The sequence below is a fragment of the Aquila chrysaetos genome, chromosome 1, assembly GCF_900496995.4.
Source record: "Aquila chrysaetos chrysaetos chromosome 1, bAquChr1.4, whole genome shotgun sequence".
Classification (NCBI taxonomy): Eukaryota; Metazoa; Chordata; class Aves; order Accipitriformes; family Accipitridae; genus Aquila; species Aquila chrysaetos.
Window position 1 is genome coordinate 56,181,356 of NC_044004.1, and position 12,874 is coordinate 56,194,229.

Below are 12,874 nucleotides of genomic sequence, written 5' to 3' on the forward strand. Positions count from 1 at the left end.
CAACCCAGATGTGTACATTACTGAAGAAAACATATTTGTAAGGGAACACAGAAAAAAAATGTATACATAAGAAAGGCTCCTACCTGTTTTTCCAATGATAAAAAAAATAACCATACATACATACACAGAAAACATTTTAGACTACAATTCTGAAGACACAGCAACAGAACAGCAAACTATTTCTTGGGAAACCAGCCACCCACAGACAGACAAGTCCCTTTTCACTTGCTAAATGAGAGCATTGCAAAGTAGAAGTGCACTTTGCTCAGTGTTACAATAAGAGCTAATGCCATCCTGTCCCAAGCTGCTTAAGATCAGATATAACAAAGCAGTTTAAACCAAAGAGAAATCATGCACTGAAAAGGAAGGCCAAAATTAAAAGTCCTAGGATGACGACTTGATTCACAGTTTACTCAAGTTAATGAAAAGACTCCAACTCCCACAGATTTCAGCAGGTTATGAAACAGGTCCTGCAGAGGGAAATGTTCCAAGTCACAAAGAGCAAAGCCGAATTTTGATACCTAATTGCCACCACTGCCTATGAAGAAATCCCTGGTGTAAAATAGAGAACAAATACAATGATTTCGCTTTCTCATTTTAAAAATGGCATGAAAGGAACAATAAAAGAAAGTTATTGAAGAGAACTAGATTGTTCCCAGCTGTTGTTATAAAATACTACAGCTGTTCGTGTCATTGCAGCTAATGACCAGTTGCACTTTTTCAAAGATTGTAACACAGCATGACCATTGTAAGCTACATCAAACCAAAACTTGGCAAGCATCATGGAAAAAAAGACTAAAAAATTATTTAAATTCTGTTTGATTTTTTTTGTTTAAATTTCTGTTCATAGGTTGGTTTTTGTTGTTTGGGGGGGATAGGAAGGGATTTTGTATGAATGGTTCCGCATTCAAATTGTCAATTATGTTAAACTGCTTTAAAATGATGGTAAATAAAAGGTATTAGATTACTAAAACTGTCTTTTCCAGTAATAAAAGCAGAATTCAGCCAAGAATTCCCAAATTTGTTGTTGAAAAGACGTGTGCTGAGTAAAACTATCTCAAGTTCAAAGTGGATTACAAAACATCTTTTCTCTGGAACCAACAACAGTGTGGGCTTCCCCATTTAGAAGTTTTTAATTGTTTTGTTAACTGTACTATATGTGAAGCAAACCAGTTTTTTCATAAGATGCAAATACACAAATGCAAAGAAAACATTAAAATAGAAAAAAAACCACATATACAGATGCAGAAAGAATTTTCAGATACAACTCTCTACTGGAGCATTAGTCCTTGACAGATGGAGCAAAAGCTAGGGGAAAAGCATGTATTCCCACATAAAATCTCCACAGAACCTGGAAGATACTATTTCAAGTAATTTCATGTAATATCTAGAGAAAATACATGAGACTGTGTTCCGCTCCAGCCATGTGCCTTCCCCTCCAAAATCACCCATATAGAACTATAGATCAGGAAGAAGTCACAAGTTCCTTCACTGTTTTGGTTTTTTGGTTTTGTTTTGTTTTTTTCCTAGTTACCAAGAAAATAATTAATTTATTAAGAAAGCTAGCATTCATTTTACCAGTTTCTCCACTTCAGGACAGAAAAACACTTCCAGAGGAATTCCAAACACTTCAGAAAGACTACCACCTAATCACACACAGCATACACGCATTTTCAGAGGAACCAATCTGGGACTTTGTAACAGATACAGCCACAGCAAAAGTACGATAAAAACGAAGCATCCCTATCCAAAGAAAGAGAGAAATAATTGTTAAACATATACTTATAATGAAACACAGCAATGGAAAACATGTTAGAAGCTGAGCCTGTTTCTCTCACTTTGGGCCATCTATCTAGACTGCAAAGGATTTCTTTCCAAGTGATGGTTACTTCAAAACATGAACAACTCAGGAACTTTGCTTTATGCAGCCACACTACTACTGATCTGTCACTATCAGCAAGTAAAAAAAAAAAATTAGTCATACAACCTACCTTCAAAGACACTCACAAAAGCTTAAATTAAAAATTAAAATCTAATCACACACTAAATTAGGCCAAAAACCTGTAGTTTGGATTCTATTAATTAAGCCTATTAAACAATGCCCAGAGTGAGTGTTAAAGACCGTCTGCAGCATCACATCTGCGTAACCCATTATTAACACGTTATTTTCAACATTCCAATCAGAAGTTCAAAGTGGACTTCCTTCCTTGTGGCAACACTGTGCAGGCATGATATTTTTATGTAACTAGCAAGTAACAGAGCCAACATTATAGCAGAGTTTGCTCCATAGCAGGTTAGTTATAGTTTTTTGCTCCACTCCATCAGTTCTACATTGTGCAACAGTCAGGATGACTCAAGGAAAGTATTTTGGCCTACACGAATCTGACGCAATGAAATGGCTAAGCTGCGTGCCTCTAAAAGATAGGATGGAGAAAAAGAATATGGTGTAGAATACTGACATTGTTATACCGATACCTGTCTCCACCAGTACATGTTTAATCCCGTTACAGCACTTCTCAATTTTGAAAGCCCTGTAATGCATCAGACTTCAATTATTTTAGTAAGTCATATATGCTTATCTGAAATATGGAAAAACAGCTATTACTACTGGAAGATTTAATGCAACCATATTTTAGCATAGTTTTTTCTTTCTTTACCACGAAGATTTTGTACAATCTATGCAGACTAGGTTCTCCACCTTTTATGCTTAGAGTTTAAGGTGGGGGTTTTAAAGTTCACTCATCTATGGTGAACTTCAGGTTTTTTTCAAGTATTACCTACTTCACCAAATCTTACCTTCCATTGCTAACTAACTTCTGCAGCTGGTTGCAAAGACACCAAAGCATGAGTGTTAATACCACCTCTCCTCTCAAGTTAACCAAAAAACACCACTGTCTATGCTAGGTCTCAGACATTTTTGCATACTACATGAGTTAAAACTAACAGTCACACTGAGAGTTCTCAACATTACTGCTAAGCAACCTGCAAGCAGCAGCTGAACTGCAAATTAGAGACATCCTTCTGTGACAAGTTGGGTAGAGCTTGAGCAGCACACTGATAGTGGAACTATTCGCTGAAAAGAAAGCTACAGAGTCAGCAGCTGGTTGCAGAATTACAGCACAAGTCTGAGGGAGAGGCAGAATATACTTCTGCTATTCTCATGTGCTTCCCCAGGCACCTACAGATGCCTATAGATGCACCAAAGGAAAAACACTGTGTTCAGTGAACCTCTTGCGTTAGGTACACACACCCAAATCACAACTACCAGGCAGCGCTTAGGCTGCTCAACATACTTCGCAGTAAGTATGAAAGCAATAAGGAGAGAAAAGTTTGCAGAAATGTAGGAAAGGAATAGACAGGAAAAGACAGGGCATATTAAAACACACGAGGGAGAAATTATTAAAAAAAAAAAGACCAAAACCAAAACAAAACACAACTCCTCACCAAAAAGGAAGCTGCAGCAGAAGTTCAGTACAGCACAGCTTTCTCTCTAAGTAGAAAGAATTTTGAGTGGTAGACAATTCTCAAACTAAATGTTTTCAAAAACTTCATTAAGTACACCCTAAAAGGAAAGAATGCCACCTACACCTTAAGCACATGCAACCCCCAGAGACCCAGGAATTAGCTTCTAATTAAAACCACCATTTTTGACCTCTGGTGCCTTTCCACTCAGCTCCTTCCCCTCTGCAACTCCAAACATAAATGGTATTAGTTGGAAATTAGTTGGAGATTGTGTTGGCATCATAATTCAATCTTAAATAAGACAGTCATGGTCTCCTCATACAGCAGTGTTGCCATATCAACGCTAACATGTCTAACCTCGCTTATAAATATAGATCTCATAGTCAGTTTAAAATGCATGTAAATGACTGTCAAGGAGGTACTACTCTGGAGGTGTTATTTCAACAGTAGCGGCTTTCTGGTGGAGGAGTAAGTAGGGTAGGAATAAGTAGTTCAGATTTTTATCTTTAAAAGAAAAATTTACCATCATAGCATTTATTGTCTCCCTGGTTCTCCACATACAATCTTCTGTCTGTTCCTTCATTCAATAATTAAAGGAGAACAACAAGAACATACCCGGTGTACAATCTCCAGCAATAATACATCTGAATCTACAACCTGAGTGGCAGATCACTCAATGAGTCATGCACTTGCGTAAACTAGGCTGCACATACGCTGTAATATTTTTCAGAACTGGGATGATACTTTCCACCATTATTGATTGAGTAGCCATAAAATTATCTTTTATGGGGAAAGTCAAGGTAAATGACTGATTATCAGAACAGGAAATTATTTAAGTGTTCAGCTGAAGAACCATTATGCAATTGTAACTTGCATCTGACTCGTGAAACCGCATACAAAAGAATACAAGAAGGCACCTTTCCATGAAGATGATTTGAAGTGGCTTTTACTTCAGAAACTTGTGGCTTCTTTTATGGCATGCTTGAGAAAAGTGTTAAGCAGTATCTTTGTATCTTAAAATACTCTTAAGGAAGTACTTTTCTCCACATTCTTTAAAGCTTTAAAGAGGGAACTATCCCCCACTACATGCTGCTTCAACATTATTAGGAAGCCTTGGATGAATTAATATTATATTTAAATGGAGTACCAAATTTAAATTATAGTCCTGCCTTTGTACTTTAAGTAGGAGCCACTCAGCAAAATAGAAGAAACTAAAAAAAAAAAAAAAAAAGTTTGGAATATCTAAGCTACAGGTACTTATTTATTGACATTACCCAAAATGACTTTTGACAGAAAATTCCTTTAGAAATACTAGACAGGAAGGAATGCGATGAGTTCTGGAAGTCATGGAACTACAAAAAAATAATTCAAAATATCAAGTTATGTAATCAAAGGTAAATATATTTTGCATTTGATCTTCCTGCCACAACCTGCACAGAAAAGCAAGCATAACCATGCAACATCTATCATCTCTAAGTGGGATGCATGCAATGGAAGTAGATACCATTCAATTTGGGAATAGATAGCAGGGAGGAAACAACTGTTCTCTACAACATCCCCCTATGGAAAATTACCTCAACTGGCTCATATTTTCCAATTAAGTTAAATGCTGATAACATCCAGCATGAACTACTCTTTCAAGTTTCTCACCACCACTAGTGGTATCAAAAGCACCAGCTCTCTTGCTAGGCTCAGCCAAAAAGAGCAGGTAACAGAAGACAACTTTAGCCAATATGGAATTCAGAAGTATACAAGAGGTTTGTAACACACAAACATGGCAATTTTACCCCTCACCTCGTATCAGTCCTGAGACTCCACAAACTTAGTAAGCCACTCTCATAATACAAAGCACGAGAAAGGCCTCCCACCTACACAGTGCAGTGATAACTGTGTAAGAAAGGCACCCTTCAGTGCGAACACAATTTTTCCCCTATGCCTTTACAGCAAAAGACTTGTTTCGCTAAAGGGGTTATTTACGAAATTATCTTAATGACTAAGAGGCTCAGTGAGTTCACAAATCAAAATAAATCACCAGCTTTATTACACAAGCATAACTGTCAAGCACTGTACTTTGGTTTTGTTTCAGTTTCTCATTACTACATTCACAATCCTTTACAAGCATTATACACCCGTCACACATATATGCAGGTTTATGCAGCGTAAAACACACAAAGACTGCAATACCCAAGCAGGTTCCAGCTGACAGAATCCACTGGTCTGACAAGTAGTAACTTAGTTTTGACCACGAGATAAGAACAAAGTGGTTACACATATGAAAATAACAAGCCAACCTCATTTTCTTTCTTAAGTAACCATAAAGCCTATGCAAGCATTTGCAGTTGTTTTCTGCTCTCAGCTGCATCTCATATGGCTTGCTTCATGAAGGTACCAGGGGATCTGCAATTACAGAGTTACCAAAGCTGAGGTGGAGGAACACCCATCCCTTCAAATGAAGGTAAAAGTGGATGGAGGAGAGCAGATAATCCCCAGCTGTACTGGTGCCACCTTTCTGATACAGCTTAAGGTGGATTCTCTAGTTAAAAACACTCCTTGAACCCAGATGCAGGCTTCCTCAGATCAAGCAAGTACATTCCTAAGTACTACAAGGATAAATTAATTAAAAGAAAAATGGAGTCAGCTTTCCTATGCCAATAGGAACAGCTACAAAGCAACTCCTTCCTTTCCCTCATAAGGATTAGGCAGATACCAAATCTTCAGCACCCTCAGAAGAGGGCCACATAACCATTTACTCTGCTGTCATTAGACAGCTGTAACTATCCAAGTAACACTGGTCCTTATCATGCATTTCCTAACACTCAAATTTACACCAAAATATATATCAAATTCACCAATGCTACTGACATTCAGGTCATCACACAATTACTCAAAAGCCACTGAAAGGCAGCCCAGCACTTGCAGGATACATCTATGCTAGAAAAATTGCACTTGATTCACAGAGAGACAGAGGCAGGCTTCTGCGATACACCAATGCTGGATTCCAGCCTGGAGCACAAGCCATTGGCAAGTACACACAAGCCTCCCTGGACTAATGGAAACTCTAAACTTCCATGCTAATTCCCATTATTGACAGCAATTTTACCTTTCACGAATCTGAAATTAACACTGATGGCTAACATATTGATCATGAGCTGGCATTCATATTATATTACAAACAAACAACAGCCTGAACTTTAGAAGACCATTAACAATGACACAGTTTGAAATTCAGAGACAGCAGGGACTGGTGTCTAGTTTTTTTGGGTGTTGTCAATTGTCAATATAACCGTGTATACCTCAGCACACAATGCACAAGAGGAAAGGAGATTGCCAGCACCAAGGGTTCACAAGCCATGGCAGCAGCCCATCTAAACAGCTGAGATAGAAGGATTTCATTTAAACTCCACTTTCCTTCAAAGCAAAAAAAAGAAAAAGAAAACAGGGAAAAAAAAAAAAAACCAACCAAAAAACCCCAACTACCAAACCACTCAAAAGCACATAACCATCTGACCTGCCCAGAAGAATCAAAACAATCACTGTACCTAGCTAACAGCAAGATTTCCAGGAAATCTTTGTATGACTACACCAGTTCACTTTCAAAGTTTTTATTTAGGATTACTCTGCTTTAGAGCAGTATTTCTAGAAGGCAGTAATGCAACACTGAATATTCTGAGGAGGTCAAGTAACACGATACACAGCTTTTCCCTCCACGTCAGTGGGGTTCAAAACTTGCTAATGTCAGTAGTGACCAAAAGCTGTTGACATCAGACAGCTGTTATGTGACCCATGAGGAATGAGCTAGTATCCTCAGACCAGTTTTTCCCAGACAGGTATTCCTACCTTCACAAGAACAACCAAGCCCACACTCTGGCTGGCAAGTCTCAGGAGTTAAAAGCAGTGTGGACAAGGAGTAGCTTCCTCAGTCCTGAAGGAGAACAAGAACTTAGACAGCTCTGTCCAGGTGAAGGCTGCATCACACCTCTAACGAAAAAGCAAGGAATTTCAATTCGGAAATATGTCAAGTCAGTATTTGCTGCAACAGTGTGTTGTCCTGAGCCTTGATCCCACAAACTTCTGAACGTACCTGAATGTACAGGTCACTGTATTTGCAGTCAACAGACCAAAGTGTTGCTCCTCTACAAGATCACAAATCCAGAGAGTAAAGGTGAATTGTCTAATTTGCATCATAACATACATACCACCTTAAGGAGAGCACAAGAGTAAATCAAAAAAGTACTTCTCAAACCTTAACTGCATCCTCTGGATTCACATACTTTTCCTTTAGCTCAACAGAATGCAGTTTTATCAACTTTAATGAGAGTTAATTGGCTTCTGAAAACTTAATATTACACACAGACTTGAATTTCTTCTTTACACTGCTCATTACACAACAGTGTCAGATCCAAAAATTTCACTCCAACTGTAATTGTGCACAAGCTGCATAACAGAAGTGGGAGAAGACCAGGACCTTATAAGCATCAGGGGCTCCTAAGCCTTTTTCCCCTTCTCCCAAAAGCATGTTTTATTTTTGATTCAAATCAGTTTAAGCACAGTTCAGACAATTCAATAAGCAAAGCAAAATGAGTATGAGATGAAGTCCTCACCTATGGAAATACCCCACTTCTCAGTATATTTGAGTTTTTTAAGCATGAGAAGACAAAAAAAAAAAAAAAAAAAAAAAAAAAAAAAGCCCGCAGCAACCCCCTGAAGAGGCAGCTCTCAGCCACAAGCAATCTGCATGAAGCTGCTGGAACCGTAACCTCCCCAAACCCACCCCACTGTTACGTAACGGTGCCGAGCCAGGATTTTCACCAGCCAGCCCAGAATTGTTGTTAGAAGGAGACATCTCCTGTCATGCACCAGCAAATCGAAAGGGTTTTAAAAAAACACCAACCAAACACAATAAAAACAAGCAAAAAAAACCCCACACATGCAAACAGAAGAGAGTTTAATCCAGAGCCTACATCCATATGCTAAAAACATTTCCTTTCCAAGTAAGGTTTTATATGGTATTCTAACTTAAAAAAATAAAAAGTTGTTTTCACAGATTATATCTCACCAACGTAAGAATATCTGGTTTTCCTCTCTAAAATACCAAGGTTCTCCAACTACTTACATAGGTACTTACAAGGTGCCTTTTTATTTTTTTAATTATTCCTTTAACATTGCAAGCCTGTTTCAGTTGTTTATGTCAAGAAGGTACAAATCATGTCCTATAGGAAAGAAACCACAAAGTAATCTTTTCCTATCTCTGTTATTATTGTTTTCTTACTTGATTTCCTTACAGTCTATATGAAGGCAGTGTGAAGTGCCTATGATATAGCAAAGAATAATCCTATTAAGAGTCAGTTTACTGTGTACTACTCTCTTCAGATGCCATTTTAAGACCTTAAAAGGATTTCAATATTTAATAAAGGACTGAACCAGTTAAACAAATCCTCACATCTCCAGTGAAACACTGACGTTACGAGACAAGAGTTAAAAGGTGAGATGGACACCTAAGCAGCACGTATGTCCTGTTCTTTTTGTTCAATGCTTTAACTCAGGTTAACAAAGTTAATTTCTTTTTTAGTTACATTATAAAAATATCTAACTGTACATACTGCTAAGTTTTCTTAGAAATAGTGCTTTCAGATGTTTGAGATGTTAGACGTGAAAAATGCAAAAAGCAGTTGCTGACAAAACACATTAAGATGCGCTGAAACCACTGAGGGTTTTGTAAATACAGAGATAATTCCTACTGATGATGAACATCAAGCCAAAGGAAGTTCTGCCACAGCAAAGATGAGGACATTTGGTCATGTGTTAGGACCAAGGGAGATTTAGAGGAAAAAAAAAAAAAGTTAGGCATGGCCCATAATCATGACAAAGTCTTCCTAATAGGATGGTTTCTACAGAAGGTAAGTGGCACCTAAACATAGCTGTTTCAGGCTTCTAAAGCCTACTCTTAGTGTGGTAGGAGAGACTGACTAGTTAAACAAGCAGTAAATATTCCAGATATTAGAAGGTAAAGGTAAATTCCCAAGTAATTTTTAAAATATTTTTATCATGCTTGTAATTATGTTTCTTACAACATCTGAAGATCTACAATTTCACTTGGAGGGGGGGAAAAAAAAATAAAGTAAGGGGGGGGGAAGGCATAAGAACGTAAGTATAAATATAAATACAAAAATATAAATAATATGCCTTTCCGAATAATATTTATCTTGAGTGTTTAGTTTTGGTGTACACTCAAGTAAATACAAAAGTGTACACATCCAAGGCCATTTCAATTTCCAGCCTCCTGGGTTCGGGAAGGGTGCATACTGCATCTAGGATTTGTGCTTTCCACCATAAGGCTCTGTATTGGTACAGGGGTTATAACGTAAATAGATGAAATACACCGTAACCAAGCGTATCCAGCTATATGGGCAGTGCAGAAGGGAAAAGGAAAAACCAAACCAACCAAACCACTAAATACACACGCACTTCATACATCCCGAGAAATGCACATGTGCAATTTAAATGAGGCACTACCCCAGTAAATAAGACCTCGGTCTGTACTGCAGGGCACAATGTGTTGTTGATCCAAACTTGTTTATAGGGCCGAGGGTCGCAGCACACGCATACCTTCGAAACCGAGCAAAAATCATGGAGCCGATACGTGTTTGTGCCGAGCACCCCCACGCACATCTGCACGCACACGCGGGTGCACGGCCACGGTACGCCTGCTGGATAACTTCACATCCACGCAGGCCGGGCCGTCAGTAAGAGACGGCGATGGAGGAGGAGGAGGAGGAGGAGGAAGCCTTCGCCCCCTCCCACAGCGCCCGCGGCCCGCCGCCCCCCTGCGCCCACGGCCGCCCCCCACCCCCGCCGCGGGGGCGACCCTGCGGGAGGGGGGGGAGGGAGAAGCCGGGCAGCGCAGCCTCTACAGGGGGGTTTGAGTTGGGGGGCGGGGAGGGGGGGGAGCGGAGCCCTGGCTGTCGGCGCGGGGAGGTTTCCAGGCATCCTTGCTGCATGCGGGGAGCCGAACGGCAGTGACAAGCAGCGGCGCAGCCTGCGGGGGGGCTCCGGGGAGCGCAGTCCGGAGGAGGAGGAGGAGGAGGAGGAGGAGGAAGGGGGGATGCCCGGAGGAGCAGGCGGGCTGGGGGAGGGGGCCGAGCCCTGCCCCCCTCTCCCCCAGGCACCGGGGCGGCTGAGGAAGCTGGGGCTCCCCCTCTCTCTCACGCCAGCCCTGTGCAGCGCCTTCGAGGCGGAGAGGGGGAGGCGGCGGGGGGGAGGAAGGGGGGGAAATGCTGCAATGTAGCGCCGGGCGGGCAGGCGAGGGAAGCCGCAAACCCTCCACCGGGGCTCGGCGCAAGCCCCCGGGCCGAGCCCACCGCTTAGAGCGGCCGCGCCGCCGGCGGCCCCGCGGTACCTGCCCGGGGCGGGGAAGGGGAGGGGGGGACGGCCGCGACCCCAGCCGGGGCCACGGCGGGACGACCCGGCCGAAAGGGCGGCGAGGGCGCAGCACCCACCTTTCACCACCCTGTCCGTCGTCGATAACTTGGGATCAACGGCCTTATGCTCCGACATGTCCGGCGGCCGGGGAGGCGGCGGGGCTCTCCCCCCTCGGGCAGGGCAGGCGCGGGCTGAGGCGGCGGCCGCCGCTGCGGTCAGGGCTCCGGCTCCTCCGCTGCGGCCGAAGTTGCCGCGTCCCGCCGCCGCTCGCTGGCTCGGCTGGGCTCTGCCGCGCGGTGCCTTCCTCCTTCGTCTTCCTCCACCCCCGTCCTCCTCCTCCTCCTCCTCTTCCTCCTCCAGTTAATTATTGCTCGCTTTCAATCACGCCTCCGGGTCGCTTAGGACGGCTCGCTCTTCCCCCCCCCCGCCAAAGACCCCGGCGACAACACCCGTGGCGGGCGGCTGTCAGGCAGCGCCGGCAGGAAAAGCCGCGAGTGGACGCGGGCAGCAGGAACAGCCAGGTTGCACACGCAGCGGCCAGCCCTGCGCTTCCTTCCTCCGCGGCGCGCCGACGGCTGCTCCGGCTGCTCCGGCTCCTCCCGCCGCCGCCACCGGCCGCCGCCGCCGCACCGGATCGAGATCCGGATCCGTCTCTTCCCCCCCCCCCCCCCGCAGGGTCTCTCCGCTCACTCGCACCGACACCGGCCGCGGCCCCGCGGCGCTGCACACGCTCCGCGGCGCAGCGCCCCCCCCCGCCCCGCCGCGCCGCGCCGCCCGGCCCCGCCCTCCCGGCTCCCGCTCCCCCGCGCCGCCATTGGCTGCCGCCGAGCTGCCAATCACTGTCAGGTAGCACCGCCCCGCCCGCGCCGCGCCGCCGCGCCGCCCAGGTGCACCGCCTGCGCCCACCCGCGCCGTGGGGACCGGCGGGACCGCACCGCACCGCGCAGGGCTCCGCCGCGGTCCCCCGCCGGGCCGCGGCTCGGCAGGCGCGCGGGTACCGCCGGGCCGCGGGCGGAGCGGGGAAGCCCGCGTGTGGCCGCGGGGGCGGCCGCCACTTGTCACTCACTGTGGCTGCGGCGGCCGCACGCCGGGAACCGCGCCCGGTGGCCGCGCCTGCGTGCCGGGCCGGGCCGGGCCGGGCCGGGCCGGGCCGCCCCGCGCTGGTGCGGGGGGCGCGGGCAGCCGCCGAGCCCCGGCGGCCCCAGCCGCCTGCCCCGAGGGCGGGCGTCCCCGGCGCCGTCAGACGCAGGCACAGGCACAGCCGGGGCTGGCCTGCACGGAAGGGAAACTGCTTAAACAGCGTCCTCCCGTCTGGGGGTTTGCTAACGTATCCCCGGGTACGAGACTCTCCGTTACGGATAAAAGAAGAAATACATCCCTTTCCCCTCACTGCGCCTCTTGCGCGGCGCACCTAGTGCAGGTCAGCTTGCCGAAAGGGCTGGCGCGGGTTGCAGCGCTCGGCCTTGCTGCTGGCGCCCGTCCACCCCCACCGTCTCCTCCAACTGCCTAGCAAGGACAAATGCAATGGTCAAACATGGGGTGTGAAGTGTTCGTTGTCCCCGGTCGGAAGACGACGCCTCTTACTTCATGTTTGGGGATTGGAAAGTAATTTACATCTGTGACGGTGTCCCCCATCGTTCCAGACAAGATAAATATTGTTTAGGGCTTGTTTATACATGTAGTCGTTCAGGAGGAGCTATTCCTTACTAATTTCGTTACTAATTTCCAGAATAAGGCTGAGCTGTTCCGGTTTAGTTCAACAGTGTGAGTTTTAATTAAAGAGGAAAACAGGGCACACCTATTCTGGAAGAGGGATGTTTACAGAGTTGCTGCTGAATACGTTCTGTGTAGATGAGCCAAGAATCCACAGACACCTAACCCGGCTTCCCATTTCCCTCCAGGGTGATGTACAAGTTGCTTGCTTAGCAGATACTATTGCTTTAGAAAGCCACAAAGAAAATAAGATGGCAGTTATGACACATGTTCTCTGCTT

At 44.9% G+C, this 12,874-nt stretch overlaps 1 protein-coding gene across 5 annotated transcripts in view; it reads right to left on the reverse strand.

The window, feature by feature from the left end:
* PPP3CA (protein phosphatase 3 catalytic subunit alpha) overlaps positions 1 to 11,610 on the reverse strand; it is a 203,683-nt gene extending 192,073 nt beyond the window's left edge. For all 5 annotated transcript variants that reach the window (XM_030014151.1, XM_030014134.1, XM_030014115.1 and 2 more), the window contains exon 1: positions 10,959 to 11,610. In XM_030014151.1, coding sequence (XP_029870011.1) covers positions 10,959 to 11,016 — 58 coding nt within the window. In that variant the 5' untranslated portion in view covers positions 11,017 to 11,610. The remainder of the gene's footprint in view (positions 1 to 10,958) is intronic.
* Positions 11,611 to 12,874: the final 1,264 nt, after the last annotated feature.